Source organism: Mesitornis unicolor, unplaced genomic scaffold (assembly GCF_000695765.1).
Source record: "Mesitornis unicolor isolate BGI_N332 unplaced genomic scaffold, ASM69576v1 scaffold21178, whole genome shotgun sequence".
Taxonomy (NCBI): Eukaryota; Metazoa; Chordata; class Aves; order Mesitornithiformes; family Mesitornithidae; genus Mesitornis; species Mesitornis unicolor.
Window position 1 is genome coordinate 16,845 of NW_010200120.1, and position 20,403 is coordinate 37,247.

The 20,403-nt window shown below is 39.8% G+C and overlaps 2 protein-coding genes across 2 annotated transcripts; one reads left to right on the forward strand and one right to left on the reverse strand.

The window, feature by feature from the left end:
- Positions 1 to 2,037: 2,037 nt before the first annotated feature.
- CCDC109B (coiled-coil domain containing 109B) lies at positions 2,038 to 11,643 on the forward strand (the record flags this gene model as incomplete). The annotated part of the gene is made up of 7 exons (XM_010189649.1): positions 2,038 to 2,141; positions 2,438 to 2,605; positions 7,454 to 7,558; positions 7,765 to 7,925; positions 8,767 to 8,970; positions 10,378 to 10,494; positions 11,445 to 11,643. Coding segments are annotated over 7 exons (937 nt in total), but the record flags the coding sequence as incomplete, so codon positions are not given.
- Positions 11,644 to 13,268: 1,625 nt separating this feature from the next.
- CASP6 (caspase 6, apoptosis-related cysteine peptidase) lies at positions 13,269 to 19,801 on the reverse strand. The gene is made up of 7 exons (XM_010189648.1): positions 19,762 to 19,801; positions 19,261 to 19,303; positions 17,112 to 17,258; positions 16,599 to 16,675; positions 15,982 to 16,157; positions 14,130 to 14,283; positions 13,269 to 13,507 (listed from the first exon to the last, which is right to left on the reverse strand). Exons 3-7 carry the CDS (start codon positions 17,225 to 17,227, stop codon positions 13,269 to 13,271), a joined length of 762 nt encoding a protein of 253 aa, XP_010187950.1. The 5' UTR covers positions 17,228 to 17,258; positions 19,261 to 19,303; positions 19,762 to 19,801.
- Between the last annotated feature and the right edge of the window lie 602 nt (positions 19,802 to 20,403).

The window sequence follows — 20,403 nt, forward strand, 5'->3', positions numbered from 1 at the left end:
TGGTGTCTGCTGTTTTGTGTGGTTTGTTTTTTTGTTTTGTTTTGTTTTATTTTGCTTTTTGTTTTTACAATGCCCAAATTTCTTCGTGTTGGAAATTCTTAATGTGATTAATTTTATTTTCCCTAAATCCTGTAAAGTGTTTGTTCCAGCTAGAAAGCTAGGGAAAGCAAGGTCAGCATCTTTGAAACGCACAGATTTATTTTTTGCAGGTGAATTCTTTATTTAATGTAATAGGATACTCCTATCCAGACAGTCAAGCTTGCAGTCCTTTAAAAACAAATAAATCGCATGAACTGGTGAGCAGTGCTTTGCCTACTGAAAGGGCAGAGGCCTCTTGCATTTGTAGCTTTCCTTTCCTGCCTTGTTGAAGGAGATTAGCTTGTCAACTTTGAAATGTTGTGGCCTTCAGAAAGATGAACTATAAAGGTCACCAGAGGGAGAATCATTCCCTATCATCTCTCCCTGCATTGTTTTCTGCTTCCCGCAGCTATCATAATTCAAACTCCATGCACTGGTTCAGCCCAGGCACAATTTTTGTAACCAGCTTAGGGATGTGATTTTCTTTCTTACTTATGCCTGTTATACCTAGTTTATAGCAGTAATGCCTGCTTTGGGGGAGTCTCTGCGATGAAATTGTTCCCCTCCTTGTGCAGGGGGAGCTCTGCTGTAGAAGCAGGGTGCTTTTGCGTTGGAATAGTTCCATCCTCCACAGCATGGCTGGACTGCTGTAAGTAGATGGGTCTAATCAGAGCACTTTGCCTTCTCTGTCTTCACGTGGCCATGTTGAAGTGTTTTGCTGATTCTTGCCAATGTCTCTGGAAGGGACGGGCTTGGGACTGCAGCCATGCAGGTTCAAAAACCTGCTGTCATCCCTGTCCCAGGGCATAGGGGATACTTACTGCGTCTGGGTGCATCTCCTTCAGTTGTAGTACCAGAAGTTGTTGTTGGTGGTAGGTGCAGCAGTAACTCATCTGGAGTTGAAACAGCCATTCATATTAAAAAAAAATCTTCCATACTTTGGCAAACTGCATGGTTGTTATTGTCTTTTAACACCATGAATGTCAACAGTTAACTTTTGGTATATGGTATATAATTATGAAGCAAAGGGGAGTGACCTCAGTCACTTATATCTTGTTTGAGATTATTAAGAGTGCCACAAGAGTGCTGGGTCTCTTTAGTTTGCAGAAGAGGAGACTGAGGGGAGACCTCATTAATGTTTATAAATATATAAAGGGTGAGTGTCACGAGGATGGAGCCAGGCTCTTCTCGGTGACAAACAATGATAAGACAAGGGGTAACGGACACAAGCTGGAACACAGGAGGTTCCACTTAAATTTGAGAAGAAACTTCTTCTCAGGGAGGGTGACAGAGCACTGGAACAGGCTGCCCAGAGAGGTTGTGGAGTCTCCTTCTCTGGAGACATTCAAAACCTGCCTGGACGCCTTCCTGTGTAACCTCATCTAGGTGTTTCTGCTCCGGCAGGGGGATTGGACTGGATGATCTTTTGAGGTCCCTTCCAATCCCTAACATTCTGTGATTCTGTGATTCTGTGTGTGATTTGGTTTATGAGTCAGCAGTAAAAGACTTCACTGAAACCATGCACAGTGTTTTAAGTTAGACTGCGGACTCTGGACTGCTGCAGAACACTTCTGCCTTCAGGCACCCGATGCAGAGAATTTTCAAGTGGTTTCTTTTCTGAGGAGAGGAGAGGGCTTATTGTGAGAGTTGCTTGAAGCACTTCAGAAACACTGCAGCTTTTTCCCCCCCCTTTCTTTCCTTCCCCTTCCCCTTCCCCTTTTTCCTTGAGTTATTTAAACCACACTAGACAAAAAAGTTTAACTATGGGGAATACTTCCATACTTTTGCAATGTTTGTGCTTCCTATAAGGACGGTTCCGTCTTTTACACGGAGATTGCTAAGCGAGGGGTGTTTCTTCAGACAGACACCTCACCTGTCGGATCACACAGAAGCAGATCACCGTGGCAGGCTGGGTACTGCCTTTGACCGGATAAATCTTGCACCCTGACCTTTCTAAAGGCAACTCCCTGTGTCCGTGCTGCAGGTGCGGCTGTGGAGGCACCCCGGAGCTTGGAGGGGCCAGGAGGGAGCAGCACCTCACAGCACGCTGGTGCCACCGGACGGTAAGCTTTCCCGGCTCAGCTTTCCCCTTCCTGTCAGTGTCACCAAGCTTTGCGCCTACTTTGTGGGGGTCGAATGTGATGATGTTAGTTGCATGTTTATATACATATGTGTGTGTGTGTGTGTGTATATATATATATATATATATGTATATCTTCTTTAAACAGAAGTACTGTGTTCATTAAAGAAATTGAGAATGTTTTGTGTGGTTTTCTTTATTCATCTTGTGTTTTAAAAATAGCTTTTAAAATAAACTGCAACTTACACTCAGTTTTCTCTCCTCCCCCCCATCCCGAAGTAACTATTAATTACAGACATGGCCTTCCGGTGATAACTCTTATGCTGCCCACAAGAAGCGAACGCTGCCGGTTCACTGTTAAGCCGATGGTGACCACCGTAGGGGCATTTCTGCAGGATGTGCAGAGAGAAGATAAAGGAATTGAGAGGGCAGAAGTATTTTCAACAGGTATCTTACATTTCTGTTCCTCAAAACCAGCACATTCCTCTTCAAATGGACTGTACTTCTCTCCTGAAGCACAAGTTCAGTCCTCCATCAAGTTTAACATTGTTGCTGTTGGGGTAGTTCTTGAATGCCTCTGCGTTTTATTGGCATTTCAGATTTTATCTCATTGTCCCAAGTCTTTGGGTAATTTCCTCAAGCTCTGCTTACTGTTTTCATGCATGTTTTCTCTTTGATCTGCCTGTTGATTAAAGATAAGCTCCAGTTAGTTAAAGTGGTTATCCATTTTATTTCCAAAGCAACTTTCTTTGTCTTTTGGCAGCCTTTTGTAGTTTTTCCACAGCAATTCTGAAAAGTCTTGTGGCTCCTGTTGTGGTGATAGAGAAGGACTTGATCTCAAAAGTACAAATAAGATGTTGCTTTCTTATTTGAATCTGGTAGAACAGGTACTTGAATTTGGCCAACTAGAAGTGTCTATTTCTTTTCTTCCTCTCTTATCCCCCTAAAAGGAAAGAAAGAAAGGGGGGAGGGGAAATAATAGATACATCCCTATAGAAAGATTTCTTTTCTGTCAGGTAACATATAAACATAAGAAAGGGTGAGATCAAGGAAAGTTGTTCCAAAGTTTTATAGCTGGGTGCATTCATAATGTGCCCTTTCTTCCTGGTTGATATTGCAGAGGATTGCAGCGACTTTTAAAGGAACTGAACAGATAATGCTCCTAGAAGACCCGGAAGCCACAGAACTAGGGGAAACTACTGACACTCGTATCTTCAGAAGCCACCACGACAAATAATCATTGTCAGCAGCTCACCTTGCCCCTAACATGGAAGTTTTCACTAAAAAGGGTATTCTTACTGGGGTGAGGTAGTGCTAACCAAGAACATGTGCCAACAAACGGTTAACCTGAGTACTGCTATCTGTGCAGAGACATCCATGACAGAGGTATTTGTGATTTACTGCTGAATCCCATCTTCTGTGCTATGTCAGCAAAAGCCAACTACTCATTCTGCTTCAGTGCAAACATCAGTCACTTGTGAAGCATAGGATAATTTCTGTAAGAAACCCAGAAGTCTGGCATTTCTGGCATGGCTCCAAAGTGGAAAGGAATTTGGGCCGTTTTCACCTTGTCTCATCTGTTTAACATCCTGCCCACCCAGCTCAGACTTTGGAATAGAAACAACGTTCACTTCGAATAAAACAGTGACTGTTAAACAGTCCCCTGCTCTGGACTTCTTCAAGTGCTCAGCAACTGTAATGTTAGAGAACAACTTAGATGTTTAATTTATTAGGAAACCGATACTATAAAGAGAAGCTGTTGTTCAAGTACTGAGAGTTGAATTTAAACATTTATTATTAAAGAAAAATGACGAAGCCTTGATTTAGTGCAGACACTTCTGTGTCATTTAGTTAAATGAAACCAAATTTTAATTGAAAGCATTAGTGCTGTGTATGATGACTCACTTTCATTTTCTGTAGATTCAATTTTGACCGTGCAAAACTTTTGTAGACAAGAAATGACCCTTTGTCCACATTTGAGTACCTGTGCTTAGGTATAGGAAGGAAAGTAGCCTTTTACTGAAAGCCTGTGGGAAATTTTCTAAAAGAAAACACTCCCCCCTTTCATCCAAACTTTTCTGCTTTTCAGTTAATGAAAGGTTGGACAGGTTAATAAATTGGTGTTGTATCACATCCAGAACAAAGAGCCTGTCTGACACTTCTTTTGAAGAGCTTTTTTTGCTTAAATGTCACCTTAATAATTTACATGCAAATAAGCTTTGATGACTATTATACTATAAAGGAAAAAGTAAATGAGTGGATGGGCACATTAAAATTTCAGCTTTTGGATTGAAAGTGATAGCCTTCCTGGTTTGCTTCATGACCCACACCAAGCAGGTCAGGTAGCCAGCTGGGGCGTTAGCTCATGGAGTTCAGCAGTCTCAGCCTCAGCAGATGGGGCCTGAGGCCAGAGTTCCAGTGACTAAATAATTGCAGTTGTGGGCTTCTCTGCAGTGCCTTTCTGTAGGGAGCACATGGAGACAGATGGAGGAGTTGGGGCAGTAGCACTGTGACAAATATTTACATACAAAACTCTTTGTATTTTATAGCATTATCATGATCATTATTCATCTTGGGAATAAAGCTGCTATTTTCAGTCACAGCCCACCCCTTGGCTGGAACAGGGCAGACACCCTTTTTATGTATAGGAAATGAAGGCCGCATCAAACAGCTACCATGGAGCAGCTGCTCTGTGCCTTTTGAACTCTCCATGCCACAGCAATGCGTCCAGCAGCAGTGGTGTGCAGCTCAGGGGGTTCTTGGGCCATCTGAACCCCCTGAGGGGGCTGGTATTACTGGGTGGGTCTGGGATCTGCTGGACTTGGACCAGTGAGAGCTCTGGGGATCCACCATTACGTGTTGCTGCTAATGACTCTGGGAGCTCCTTTCCGGTGTTTCATCACCCTGTGGGATGTGATGTGTTCCTTCGCCTCGTAGCTGCAGCGAGGCGCGGTGGATGCTGAACCAAGGAGATATGAAAGCCAGCAGGCAGGAAGAGTAGTAATATACTAAAGAAAAGATTATTTACAAACTTTGTGCCACTTCAAACACTGAAACAAAAAGCAGAGATGGGACAAAACAGAACTTTTAAATTTCAGCAAAGGTTTTAGATAACATCTGCCCTTTTGCATTGAATGTAAAATAGGAAGGGTTCCATTTCTCATTTGGATGCAGCTATTTTTCCTGTTGTTCAAGAAACCAGAAATGTTGCCAGCGTACTCATCTTGCAAGATCTGCTGTGTTGAGAATGCCCTGGGAAGGGCTGCAGTGTGTCCATGCTGTTGGATGAGAGTCTCTTCATATATTGAAGTTGTGCTCCACCTACCAGTGGCAAATCTTTTCTAAGCCCTAGGCAGGCACAGATACTGCATTTTGGGTGAAAGGACCTTTGGCAAAGAGAGAATGAAAAGAAGGAACAAATATAAAAGTAGGGTAAAATTTTCAACAACCAGCTTTCCTGATTGCATGTCAGAGTTGCTCCCTTATCCCTGAGTTTAAGTCATTGAAAATAGATGTGATATGTTTTTTCTCAGCATGTACTCTGTGTTGCTAATGGGATAGCATTCATGTAAATTTTTGCATAAAAAATAAAAGTAGAAAAGAGTTCTCTAGAGCTTTTTAGTCTAATGGTGGCTCCTGGTCTGCCTTGTACTGGACAGTCTAGCTATCAGCTTCTTAACTCCAGTCACAACTGATATTGAAACAGAGTGATTTCAAGTACTATTCATAAAAATGTGAACACCACTACTGACAAGAATTGCTCCTTTTGACCAGAAGATCTTGTTTAAGAAAGAGCTATAACTGAAGATGAGGTCTTTGACATCAATCATCTACAAAGATGATTAAGGGAGTGGAGCATCTCCCTTATGTGGAAAGGCTGAGGGAGCTGGGTCTCTTTAGTTTGCAGAAGAGGAGACTGAGGGGAGACCTCATTAATGTTTATAAATATTTAAAGGGTGGGTGTCATGAGGATGGAGCCAGGCTCTTCTCGGTGACAAACAATGTTAAGACAAGGGGTAACGGACACAAGCTGGAACACAGGAGGTTCCACTTAAATTTGAGAAGAAACTTCTTCTCAGTGAGGGTGACAGAGCACTGGAACAGGCTGCCCAGAGAGGTTGTGGGGTCTCCTTCTCTGGAGACATTCAAAACCCGCCTGGATGCCTTCCTGTGCAACCTCATTTGGGTGTTCCTGCTCCGGCAGGGGGATTGGACTGGATGATCTTTTGAGGTCCCTTCCAATTCCTAATGTTCTGTGGTTCTGTGATTTGAAGGTCTTTTAATTTCCCAAAACACTTTGTCCTAGTGAAGATGCAAAATTGTGTGAAGATGGAGAAACAAAAATGCAGGTCTTTGTGTTGCAATTTGTTGCTGTTTTATGCAAGACTTCTTTTTCTTCTGCCCTCCCCTTCCCAATGTGTCAATTTTAGACATAATCATAATACAAGAAAATGCAAGTTTGGTCACAGTAGTGACAAGCCTGAATGACGCTGTGAGAAAGGGGTTAAAATTGCTGCTTGTAGGACCTTTGTGAAACTCAGTTGCAGACTCAGCAATCCCATAGATAAGCAGAAAGGCAGAGCACATTTTGTGAAGATAAATGGTATCCCCCCCATTGAACAGAAACTCCTTTGTCTGTCCTACTAATCCTATCTAGGAATGTCCAGGTATCCTGTGTTTGTATAGCCAAAGATGTTTAGAGAAATAGCGCTAATAATGCCCAATCAGCAGAATAAGTTACAAAATATATCTGCTTCTGCGAGAAAGGTGAAAAGTTTACAGTGATGAAGACTATAGGCCTTCCTTCCCACGACCCCTCGAAGACCACCAAAGGGTCATAGGGCACATGCCCAGATAGGAGGGGTTTTATGCTAATGATTTTTGGAGGAATCCCCGCTTTGTATTAATGAGTTCTCAGATATCTCATGAATATGTCTGAATAGGTAGCATATAAACAATCACTTTGTAACGGGAAATCGGAGTCCTCCCAAGGAATGATCCTGGGGACTCCCCATGCATAATAAAGAATACCTGCTTTCTAAAACTCAAAGAGGAGTCTTAAAGAGTCAACTTATTTTCCAGCTTTTCGTGGAATCTACTGCTAGAGGAAGCATTCAGGTACACGCTCTGCACTGATGTATTCCTCCTTCAGTATCAGTTACCAGATTTACTAAAAGTACAGTTCCCTTCCAAACATTATTAATAAAGAACTCTAGCACTTTTCCAAAGAGGTATCAGCTAATGTTTAAGATTCCTTATGATAAATGATTTAGAACTTAAATCTTTCTTCTGCAGATGGTAGCAAGGTCTCTAATGCAACCTTGATGGAGGTCTTATTGATGAATGACTTTAAACTTGTTATCAACAACACAGAATACAGAGCATCACCTCCTGTAAAAGGTAAGAGCAATGCTTAATAACTCTGATTATTTCACTACATCCAGTGAAAGGCATGGGAAGTCTCAGAAAACTAGAACCTGTCTGCAGAAAGGAATTTCTGTTTTTTTTACAATTGGATAGTCCTGCTTTTTGGGGTTGGAGGTGAAGAGATAATGAAGAAGGGAGGATTCTTGAAATGTCTTCTATGACAAACATTTTCTTTTCAGATAAGCCAAGTAGTGAGCATGCTACTGAAATGGAAGATGTCAAATCCTTGGTTCACAGACTGTTTGTGGCTCTACATTTAGAAGATCACCAGATCAGGAAAGAAAGAGAATTGCTACAGAAATTGGACCGTTTGAAAGAAGAGCTGCTGCCTCTTGAACAGGTTGGAAGGAAGAGTTACTTTTTCCCCCCTTTTTTTTAAAAAAGGCAAAAGACTTTCCTTTCAATAAAAGTAAGTCCTGTGATAGGAAAAAATCTGCATGAATGGCTAGGTTGTGTCTGTTTTGCTTGTTATGTAAACAAGGGTCAATTCAAATATCATTCAAATTATTTTAAATTTGGTTCTTTTCACTCCTGTTATGCACATGGCCTGGGTGGAAACTACAACACCTGGAGAAAGCTGTCATGAGCAAGCTTCAGCATGGCTGGTATTGAGACTGAAAGTCCACTTAGTCACCTGCTGCTGTATGAGTTTTGAATTCCCACTACGGAAAACTCAATAGTGAGGTAGAAATAATCTGTGGCTCAGGCTTGGCTTTCCCAAGGCAGCAGTGCAAATTGTTTTGACTACTGGTTGCCATAATCCAAGAAGGGAAGGTATAAATGTTGCTCTGAGGCAAGCTAAGATAACTCAGCATGAGGGGAGGAAGCCAGAAAGAGCCTGCCAAAGTGAACAAAGTTTTCCTTGGTTTCAGACCTGTTTTGTGAGGACCAACCTCAGTATTAACCAGAGATGCCTTGAATGATAAATGGAAATCCAGTAGACTTAAATCCCTAGTAGTGGGAAGAGGATATTAAAAGCAGGATTTCTTGGGGCACAACAGCCAGATCTGGTTGCCCTTGGTTTTCAATCCTTTTCTTTCTCCACAGGGTAAATCAGTAGGAGGAGTCAGTAAAAGATCCCGAAAATGGATCTAGCCCAGCAGGAGAAAACATACTTGAGGAGCTGCTTCTCAGTTGCACTCATGTTTGTTTGAACAGGTTTCTGGATTTCTTTTCCCTAGATGAAAGCCAGACTTATGGACAGTGCAGATGCAAAGACCTCCAGGCTTTTATGGGTTGGCTTAGCTCTGATGTCAACACAAGGAGGAGCGCTGGCATGGCTCACTTGGTGGGTCTATTCGTGGGACATCATGGAGCCCGTCACATACTTCATCACTTACGGGAGTGCCATGGCTTTCTATGCCTACTTTGTTCTTACTAAACAAGTAAGTCCTCATTTTGTAGATGTCTGGAGTATTGTGAAGGAGAAAAACTGACTCTGAAAATCACAATGTTTGTGCTCTGGTGAAAAGACAGTTCATTAAGTAGCCTTGCCATCAGACAGGTACTTCTTTGATCCCTAATGGGGCTTGATAGGAAGATTACATTATGTGAAGTCAAGCCAGTTACTGTTACACGTGAACTGCAGACCAGCTGCTGAGCATAGCTACTTTCTGTAAGATTTCAAAGCCTAGGGAATGAGAAGTGATGAAAGAAGTCTCTCCTTTTATTTTGAATTTCTGTAGATCATACTGAATAGTAAACAGCACCTTGCCCATTGCTGCAAAAGGAGAGCAACCAGTAGTGCTGTGCCAGTTTTTGAATGCCACCTTCCAGCAGGTCAGGAAGCAAATCACTGAACAATAGCTTTTATTTGCTGGAATTTACGTATAAACAGTGCAGGGTGCCAAACTTTTTGGAAATTGGGCAGTTGCATTATTGAAATTACCTAATTTAGTGCCTGAAAAAAATGTTATTGCTTTGTTCTTCATAATCTGACTGCTTTTCTTTGGCTTTGAATGAATGGAGGTAAATCCAGGCCAGCTGAAATGCGGCAGGAAACAGGCACTGTTAAGAAGAAAAAGGCTTGCCAAGTAACAAAAATCCCAGACCTTAACTGACTCGTACTGAAATCCTGTAAGACTTCAGGGAATGTTTATTTGTCCTGTTGTAGCTCTGTACTTTCCTCCCAAAGTGGACATCCTGATGTCGACCTTCCTGTGATGCAAAACTTTTTTGTTATGGAGGTATGTGGAAGAGTAAGCAACGCTTCCTTCCATTATAACATTGCATCTATAGACCTCATGAGACATCTGGTGCCAAAGGGGAGATATGTCTGGTTTTGAGCAGCTATTTCTGAATGTCAGTTTTACTTTCTCACTGATTTTTAAGAAGGGCTAAGGCATCCCTACTTTTTGTAAATGAGTAGATAAAGAGTTACTGCTTGGTTTTTTGTGGTTTGTTTTTTTTGAACGGCTGGTGGTGCCGTTGCTGGAGACATTTGTTTCAAGTAAGTCTTTTGAGAAATAGTAGCTGAAATTTCTCTGGCTCCTTGGAAGCAGTGTCCATTGACTCAGGCAGCTCTAGTCATGAAGATCACACTATGTCTTTTTTATTATTGAAAATTCTTTTAGATGCGATAGTAATGATTCCTACCATGTGTCTAAAAGGCCCTTATGACCTACAAGGGCATAACTATATGTAGCCTCTTACTGCACGTGTGTGTGTTGAACTACATAAATCTTCCTGAAACAGAACAAATGTCTATTGAAAACTCATTTGTGGAGATGGTATTATGACCTCTACCCATTTTTCTTACTAACCTCAAATATGCACCTTGCTTTCTTCACCAGGACTACATTTACCCTGATGCTAAAGACAGGCAGTTCCTCCACTACTTCTATCGGAAATCCAAAACCCAGTATTTTAATGTGGAACGATATAACAAACTCAAAGAAGACCTAGCAGAGGTATTAAAAACAGTCCTTAAATAATGAGGTAGCCTCTGGGTTAAGACTTTTTCAGTAAATTCAGCTAACAGAAAATCAACCTCAGGATCTGTTACTTACATTCAAAACAGTGTATTGCTTGTCAGCCATTTTGAGCTGTTTAAATAATCATACGTTTGCCATTGATGTATTGTGCAAACTGCTTCAGTAAGTCATCAGAAAGGAAGCCTTTTATGAATTTAATTTCAAACAAGTCAGTTTATCAGCCCTACACATCCATTTTTTGCATACTCAAATAAATTGCATTTTCAGCCACTTTATTAGAATACCTGTGTTGCTTTTGGAGGCAATTTGTTTGCACTGCTGTAATACCACAGTCTTTTCTCTTCCTTGGAAGAAGACTGTCTGGCAGAGTGCAGCCTTTGACAACAATCGGGTTCCTCAGGTGAAAGGCTTAGATTTCCATCTAGTCACCCATATTCTGTGATGTGTATGCCTGGGAGAAACTTCACAGTCTTCATGTAAAAATGTACCAGATCCCACTCCTCAATTCTCACTTCCCCATTCCATCTCCCCAGCCCTGTGTTCAATGTCTTATCAAAGAAAATTGAAACTACTCCTAATTGTAGTTCAAGAGACATTGTTTAGGATATCATTTCATGAACTACATTTGGCATAAGCCTTGAGTTTGATGCTTTTTCAGTAGCCTATGAGTATGAATTTAGTAATTTCAGGAAAATACTACTTTGGGGTGTAGGTGAATGGGTGAGTGGGCTGGGCACACGCTTCTCTCTGGAGACTGAATGAATGATCCAAGCACGTTTGTAAATGTTCAGCGTCCTCCATTCGATTAGTTTGGTTTCTTGCATAAGACCAATGCCTTCTGAGAAAGGAAAGATAGTGGATGTGTGAAAAAGGAGAAAGTGGAGGGCTGCAGAAGGATGAACTCTCGCTCTTTCTTGCACTGGCAGGCAGAAGAATCCCTGAGACGTCTGCGTCAACCTCTGCACCTGAGACTTCCAATCCAGGAAATCAATGACAAGGACTGACTTTGGTTTTGTATATATTAGAATTGTCCTTTCAAAGCTGTTATGAACATTTAGTTACTCTATAGAAACTGGATATTTTTGACCACTATAGTTTTAAAAGTTACAATAAATATCTATAAAAATTATTTGGTCACGTGAAGGTTTGAGTTTGTTTGGTTTTTTTTTTAATCCTATAAAGAAGCTGCTGATGCAGAGCTTTTCAAGATATTTGTTAAATCTCATTAGTAAAATCTCATTAGGCATTCTGCCTGCTGGTAAAATGACAGGGATGTTTTATAGAACAAGGGCTGTGATTTTAGTACCCCTTAATATAGCACAGTAATAGCTCATTGAATAATGAACTTCTGCATTTACTATTAAGGATTTTTTTCCTGAAATTACCGTTTCCTTTTCCCTAGTTCTGTGCATTGACTCTGTTGGTGTAACACCATTAGTGGAGGTCAGACTTGCAACACAAATAAGCTTTTTTAGTAAATATTGCTGGAAAAGTAAGATACATCAAACTAATTTACTATAAAATAATTTATGTTTCACTGTTGCATTTTATTGAAAGAATTTATCAAAATATTAAAACATACATGATTTATACAAAGCTTAAAACCAGCCATTTAACATGTGTGACACAGAACATAGTATATGGAAAGATTTAACTAAAGCAGCACCAGTAAATCCATTATTTTACATCCAGGAAAATGGATTAAGACACTTTTCTCAGCTTGAGTTCTCCACTGTCCCCCAGAGTTAAGCATATTAATCAGTTACCGATAATGTAAAAAGTAATTGAAAAAATATTCACTTCTAGTTGGCATCATTGAAATGAATGACGCTGCAGTAGTAAGAATCCTATGGTGAAACATCCTACGGTGACAAATGCACTGTCACTTTACGAACACAGTGACAAGAGTATGGCTTATCTCCTCTGGGGCCAAGGCGGGAAGAGGCTGATCCAACACCAAGGCCTGAAGTATGAAGGTTTGCATATGTTGTATTTCGCAGAGCTGACTGGAGATGTGCAGCAGTTTTACGTCACCCTGGAACCTTGAAATGATTTGCTTTAGCTTTGGAGATGTGTACAAAGCAAGCTTACCCAAAGTCATGCTGAGCAAGCTGTACACGGGCTCATTTCACTACTTGCTTTTCTCCGGAGGATGTAAAGCACCAGCAAGCTTTAATTGTGCCCCAAACATAAATAATGTGCAAGGAAAATGAAGACCTTTATTTATATTAATGCTACAATTGTACTCAGCGAATTAAGTTCCTTTTTAGTGTTGGGAGAAAATTTTAAAAAGTCTAAAAAGCTCAATAAATCCACAAAAAATGGAGGGGGGACACTGTTGTCCATAGATTTAAAAAGATGCCCTACAAACATATTCCCTGTAAACTGTGCTTTTGGAGCAAGAAAAGCTAATCTAATGCAGCATTTGAAATAGTAAATTGCGCCATGGTTAGCAATCAAGCAAAAAACTTCTAAGAAAAAAGGTAAACTCAAGTACCAATTTTAGTAAGATCTGAGCACCTCCTAATAGTTTTGTATTAATAAACTTCCCAAATTCCCTGAGATGAACAGAGCTGTAATAATAGCTTTAAAATCACTTTAAGATTTTTAGAAACTATTACATATACAAATCATAATGTTTGATCCCAGTGTTTTTGCAAAAAATCTTGTAGAATATTAGCCTCCTGAACTAAGACACTGTTCCTCACTTCTGTGGTATTAGTTAATGGTTGTCATTGTAAAATAACAATCTACTTTGATTTTGGATGAAAATACAATTTTTTAGTTAACATTGAGGCAAAGCAAGGAATCTGTTTTTTCCCTATAGCATTAATATCTCTGCATAGATCTACTTTGCGATGAGATACTTTCCTGTTAACAACAGTAAGAAGTTCTGTGAACTCCAAGGAAGAGCCGTGCTTCCGAAGTGCCTCACACAAATCTTGAATGTACCAGGAGCCATTTACAATTTCACGATGAGAAAAGTAACCTATTGTAGAAAATGAACATAACATTACATCCAAGTGTAAGAAGTGATGCCACCTGAAAAACAGTCATAGGAGTTACTGCTCACTAGCTGCATCCATAAGGGATTACTAATAGGTGTAAATCTTACTTTGCCAGTAATGTAATTTCCCTGGAAATGTAGATGGGAAATGGCTTTGAGATCACTTACAGTGCTCAGCCAAGAGAAGCATGGTTCAGGGACTGGTAGCTTACAGGATTGTGTCTGCACATTACAAGAGAGCAGATGGGACTGAGGACAAGATAGATGGATGACCAGAGAGGACAGCCATGTAGTGCAGGGAAATTTATAAGGCACGGGAATCCTACAGTCCTGGAAAAGAGGAGAATGCTTGCTGTCAGCAGACAGCTCAGCAGCAAGGCTGAGGAGAATGTTTCAGCTTGGCAAATTAACTGCAACCTTGATGGTAGTTTATTTTCACTTTTGCCTTGACATGTGAGGCTCTTTCCCAGATGAGCTGTCACTTATCAGACATGCAAAACAGATGATCTGGAACTGCACTCATTATTTTGGCTGAAAAATGAAGAAGTGTTCAAGCTTGTTAGAGTGAGGTATCGGCCATCAGATGTAAAATACTAGGACTTACCTTGAGCCACAGAGTAGCACATGATAAAGTCTGCACCAGCAGGCAGGGTGTAGACACCAGCTGCATCCATTTCAGTCTCATTGACAACGGATTCATTGCTGTCAATTGAATCCTGAGCAATAACCGGATCATCATGTTTATCACCTCGACATGCCTGTTGGTGAAAAGTATTGTTATGCTTTCACCTCTGCCAAGCTCACCCATGTTAGTATGATACTTCTGACACTGATCAGAGGGGACTTCTGTTCAGTTAGGTGTTCCACATTACCATGAGTTCTGCATTCATGAAGACCCATTTACTTCTCTATCAGTTAAAGTATTGGTGGACCATTTGACACAGTACTTGTGATGCAGCCTCACTAGTTCTGAGTAGAGAGGAAGAACCACTTCCATAGGACCTGCTAGCAAGGCAGCACTGGATAAATGCTCTGAAGTGCAGCCATCATTATATGCTGTTACACTTCTGCTCTTAGCTCGGTCTCAAATGTGTTAGTTGAGGGAGGGTTGTTTTGTGAGAAGCCGTAAGTGAGCCCAGTAATGTCAATGTTGCAGAAAAACTGTACATGGAGGATAAGAAGGTAAGAACATGCTCGAAAGATACAAAGTAGATAAGGAGCATTACTTAAGAACTAGCATGAGAATGTAAACATTAAAATGCTCTTTGATTTACAGTGATGAAATTCCATCCCTGCTGTTTCCTCAGATTTCCAAAGGTAAATGCTATGCCAGTTGTGCTGTAAAAGAACTCCGTTGATGAACTGAACTAGATTAATTTGCTTTTTGGTGGGTATATATTATAAATGTTTCCAAGTATTACTTATAAATAAACTTAAAATTGAAATATGTAAATATTTTTCCACCTTTGGCACCTGGTTAAAAAAAAAAATCAAAGCTGAGTGAGTCCTAATGAAAGATGAATTAACAATGTGCTGATTCTTCCAGTGGCCTTGTGCCTCAGGAAGCTTTCATTTGAAAGAAAAAAAAAAAAGTAATTCCTAGAATTACTCTATAAACTACTACAATTACAATCTGCTGAAGGCCAGGTTGTCATGTGAGTTTGCTAGTTATAATCTGTATAAACATGGGATAAAGCCCTGTGTAAACTGGTTGGACACTGTAACTGACTCTGCTTTGAACAGGAGGCTGGACCAGAGACGACCTGAGGTTCCTTTCAACTTGCATTATCCTGTGAACCAAGGAGTGAAACAGGAGGTTACATATGGGCTTTATATGACCACTTAGCACAACCAGTATTTCTGAGACAATAAAGCCTTAAATTGATTCTTTAAATCCTACAGAGATGCAAAGTATTGGTCATGGACAGAAAAGAAATCAAACAATAAAAGAAAAACAAACAAAAAAAAGATCACCACCAAAACAAACCAAATGAAAACAACTTCTGTAAGGATCAAGTAAGGGGCCTTGTAAAGGTAAGAAGGTTTGATAGCCTTCTACAGCCTAGCCAAGGGCTGTGAAGTGTGAACAGTAAGAACTGAGCTGAGGCTGTACACAGCTTTCTAAAGAAAAAGGATACTGTTTTCTCTGGATTAAATATACACTGACAGTCAATCCAACATGGGCTTAATTTGGGTTGCTCTTCATAAAATTGCTTCTTATTAAATACAGCTAGAATCCTAAGGATATCCTTATGTACACTTGTGTACATAAAGGTACAAAAAAGAGGAGAATCTTCATCTTAAATGCCTTTCTAGAAACAGTTTTCCATGCCTTCTTTCATAAAAATGCAAAAACTTTCCTTTGTGGAAAGACTGTATCAAGAAAACTGACTTCTGTATTAAAAGAAGAAACAGGTCAGTGTTAACCGCACTGAATTCAGAAACAGACATCTTACCTGTATGATAAATATCTTGGGTTTTCCTACCAGACTCTGGCACTCGTCTCCTCTGAACATGTTTGTGATTGTCTCAAGTTTGATTGGAGCATCATGTGCAAAAACGTGATCATTCTCACCATGACTCAGGAACACACAAACAAAACAGTCAGCATTGCTGTGGTCATCCTTAGAGGCTGAAATAGTCAGATGGTGTTTAAATGACTAAACAGTGATCTTCAGATTTAAAAAATGTACATTTGTATCATAATGTTTAATCTCCGTTCAGTCGTTTTTCAAATGAACCTTATTTTCAGATAGTGTAACACTGCAGATTTGAAGGTGCAATGATTCAACATAGTTGAAGGGAAGGGACACTAAAAGTAAAAAGAACGTTATTAACTTCTCCCAGCTGCAGGTACTTTCTTTCAGCTCTTAGCAGCTTCATTAGTTCTCTCCACAGAAGCTTCACTTACATTGCAAAAAAATAATCTGAAGTCTAGCCTTTAAGACCTTCTAATGTTAAACAACTTTCTGATGCACAAAAATTATTTCAAGTTAGATGAACAGAGAGAATGGAATTAAAGGTATCTGGAAATTCTGCTACAAATAGACATAACCAATGTATGGTCTCCTACCTTCAAAAACTTTCTGCAGAACATCTTCTGCTTTCAGATCATCAAAAAGTTTTACTTCAAATCCAAGGTCTGTCAAACTATTGTTAAAACACATCAGTATTAGCAACAATCTTGCTCAAATTATACGTCAGTTGCTACCAACTCAGTTGCTTTCCCTGTGAGAGAATGAATATTCATCTTTATGCATTATTTATAAAAAAACCTACTAAAGTTGATTTTGAACTCAAACTGGTGTCAAGTGCAGGTGTATTACCTAAAGTTACTCCAAAGAGTTTGTCCTAGGAGAGGTCTGGACTCACTGAAATCATAGGACTTGTGCCAGCAGTTTCTGTGACTAAAAAGAATGTGCCTTGAAGCTTTATTATTATGGCCTGCTTTGCCAAGGTTGCATAGGTGCTTGACTGCAAAATCTTTTGTTCTATACTTACATGTAAGATTTAGGCAACTGCTTATTTCACCATGATTTCTGAAGTTTGGCTTTCTAAGCTTTAGTAGAGAAATAAAGTTTCTTACTTGCGTTCCAGATTGTTTCTGTCTGCAAGAGTCCCACGTCTGCCTGGGAGCCTTAAATGCCATAAAAAGTGCTCATGATTGAAGATTAATGCAATCCCTCTTCTTTGATGGTTCATGTTGTATTGCACTGCAGGATCAAGTGTTTGTCTGTTGCCAGAGACAGAAAACATTCTTGATAAATGAGAGAATGGCGAATGGAATTCCCTTCCTGTATTCCTGCTAGCTAAGATTTTTTAATTGACTAGAGACTTTGAGGATCCAGTTTCACAACACAAGACCTCAAAATGTGCATTAGGAAGGGTCTAAATCACTAGGTCTTTCGGAAAAACTTGGGCATGTTAAGCAATTCAATAAAAACAAGTATTGGGTGTGTACTAGGCTCTATCAGGTAGGCTAATATTAGTATTTTCTCTTGTCAGGAGCCTGCCTCATTAATAACACAGTAAGGCATATAACAGTGCACCTTAGACTTGACTACAATTCTCTATGTTATCTGTTTAGCTAAATGTTATTTTAACCTAACTGGAGAGTGCATATGTACTTATTTGGAACTGTAGCTCTCTGAGATTGGCTTCCAGTTTGTCTAGCTAAACCAAGTGCTGTATCATAAGCAATAGACTATAAACTGGTCATGATGTGGTATGCATAGTGCATCTTGCAAAAGGAGAACAACTTTATATTATTTACCCTAACAAAACAAAAGCTATGACAATGCAACTGTAAGTTTGTAGCAACCAGCCAACAAAATCCTAAAGCTGAAGGACAGTGTTTTTCTGAAGGACAGAACAAATGACCAACTCAGCTTCTAAGTAGAGGACTTTAAACTATCATGGCAACAAACATATGGGGCACCTGTGTGTTTGGAGTAGCATATTCAGCATTTTTATTGTCGTGAGCAAAACACCACATAGACGTCTGTGGTAAGCACACTATGGACTGTACACTTGGGCCCAAAAAGTAATTTCCAAGTATTGGTATGGCTGTATTTAGAGAGATAAAGCAGACAGTCTTACCGCTTTTGTAAACAGGTATCAGTACAGAAAACAATCTAAAATGCTTCTGGGAACAGCCCTGGCAATGGACAAGGCCAGTGCTGTAGATGTACAGAATGACAGTCCAGGTTGTGCTGGCTCTACTCAGAGCTGTCATTTTTGGCATGTTACTATTTTTTCCTGCTATGGAATGTTCAGTTTTGGTGCAATTGGTGGTAGAAGTTGCTTAGAATATTTGCCTGCAGACATTACTTAAAGATCACAGTTTCATCCGCAAAATGCTTGTTTTGCTACAAGATGGCCAAAGTTATCCATAAACTGTTTCTGCTTCTCCACTTTATTATGAGCAGCCCCTTAATAATGCATCTTTTTGTAGTATCTGCATAAGAATTCAAACAGGGAAGAGGAATTCTGGATGATTCTTCAAAGTCTGGAGGTTTCTACAGTGTTTGCTGGATAACCAGTAAGAAAAGTGAGGTGCTTTATCACACACTCTCCAATTTGAGTACTTCACATGATAAAATGCAAAGATTATATTAGCCCTGTAATTATGAATGGTACCTCACCTGAAATAGAACCAGAGTTTACCCGGATCTTGGCAATTTATATTCCTTAGGATTCAGCTAGATATTGGGCTAGTAGGGATTTTGGACAGTTAAGTCCCTAGATCCTTTGAATGACCATTAAAGGATGGTTCCCTAAATAGTTCTTCCTCTGCTCTGCTGTATTCACTGAGTGGATGAGGCAAAGGAAGTCATCAGGGAGGTAGTTTACCTTTTCCAGGGCTAGATGATGTTGTGAGGCATACGAACAATTCACAAAATCACAATCCCGTGGCCCCTTTACCCTCCTTCTAGAAGAATATATTCCTGTGCTATACTTTTTACCACTTAGTCTGCCCAATTGTTCCTTAGACTGTGATGGTATTTTTGCCACAGTCTCTGCACATTGCCTAACATAAAAAGAGTCCACTCCTAAGAGTCCCTTCTGCATGTCTTCATGATAAGAAGGGTGGTTCTACATCTGGTGTAGCTAAAACTAGAAACATGTTCTGTAATGGGGTGGAGTTGAGTTGAATAATCACATTCTTAACAAGAATCAGAAAACCCTGCACTGACCTCAGTGCCATCTCTCTGTCATTGCTATCAGAACTTTACCTCGTATCAAGAGCATCTACTTCTGTGATGTTTTGATTTCCATCTGTTAGAGAGATCAAAAAGTGGTTTAGCCACTAAATCATTAATTAATAAGAAACAGTATGAACTTGTGCATCCAGCCTTAAAGTTTAGCTGTTAATGTGAACCAAAAGCTCATTCACACACCACATAAGTAGGCATGCAGTTAAACAACTTCATTAGCGTTTGTCCGCACCTACAGCTTTTGGAGTCTGTTCTTAAAGTTTTTACTCCAACAGTCTGAATTTTAGGTGGTCGAGACATGCATATTTTACAGTTCTCTGTGTAGCTGTATCTACACGGACATACTCAGAGATTACGATTTTATATAACTAACTAGCTGGCTGCATTTATTTAAACAGAGTCTCTAACTCAATAGTTACACTTTTTCGTGACCTAAAAATACACAGGTGTTTTTTATGTCAGTAATGCTACCAGTGGAGTTTAACTACCACTTTATGAAAACTATGTACTATATTGTACCTGTGGTGGTTAATGCGGGTCTGCTATCCAACTGGACATGGCCTGCAATTAGAAGAGAAGACAGGTCATGTATACATATATGTTACAAACTGATTTGTATATGTGATACTACCTTTTCACATCTGTTTTTCACATCTGATTAAAGCCTTTTGCAAAACAAACTATAATAGCGATGTGCTGATAGAGGAGAAAAGTTCATAAAAACATTAGAAAAATCTTGCAGCAATCTAGAATTGACTTCAGAAGATTTTCTGTTGAACACCATAACGCAGGAGAGTAGGGGATGGCCCAAAGGAAGTCACATGTCTCCAAGTATTACTGTTTACATGTAAAATTCACACTGGCAAGTATGGATCATGCTTTCAGGTGTTGAGTCTTAAAATTATTACTAGCAACCTGAACGCACAAGAAAAGCTATTTCAGTTTGATTGAAACGTAACATATGGGTCAGACTAATGATGAATATGTCTGTCTTATATGAAAAATAAGTGTAGATATGAAAAATAAGGGTAGATAGAACATAGCAACAGTACCTGTGCCTGTGACTTGATAATATAAAGCCAGAGACTGCATCTATATATTTAAATTTGCACTGTATTTTTGCTTTTGCACCTGAGATCTGGCTGATGCTTTTGCCTCAAT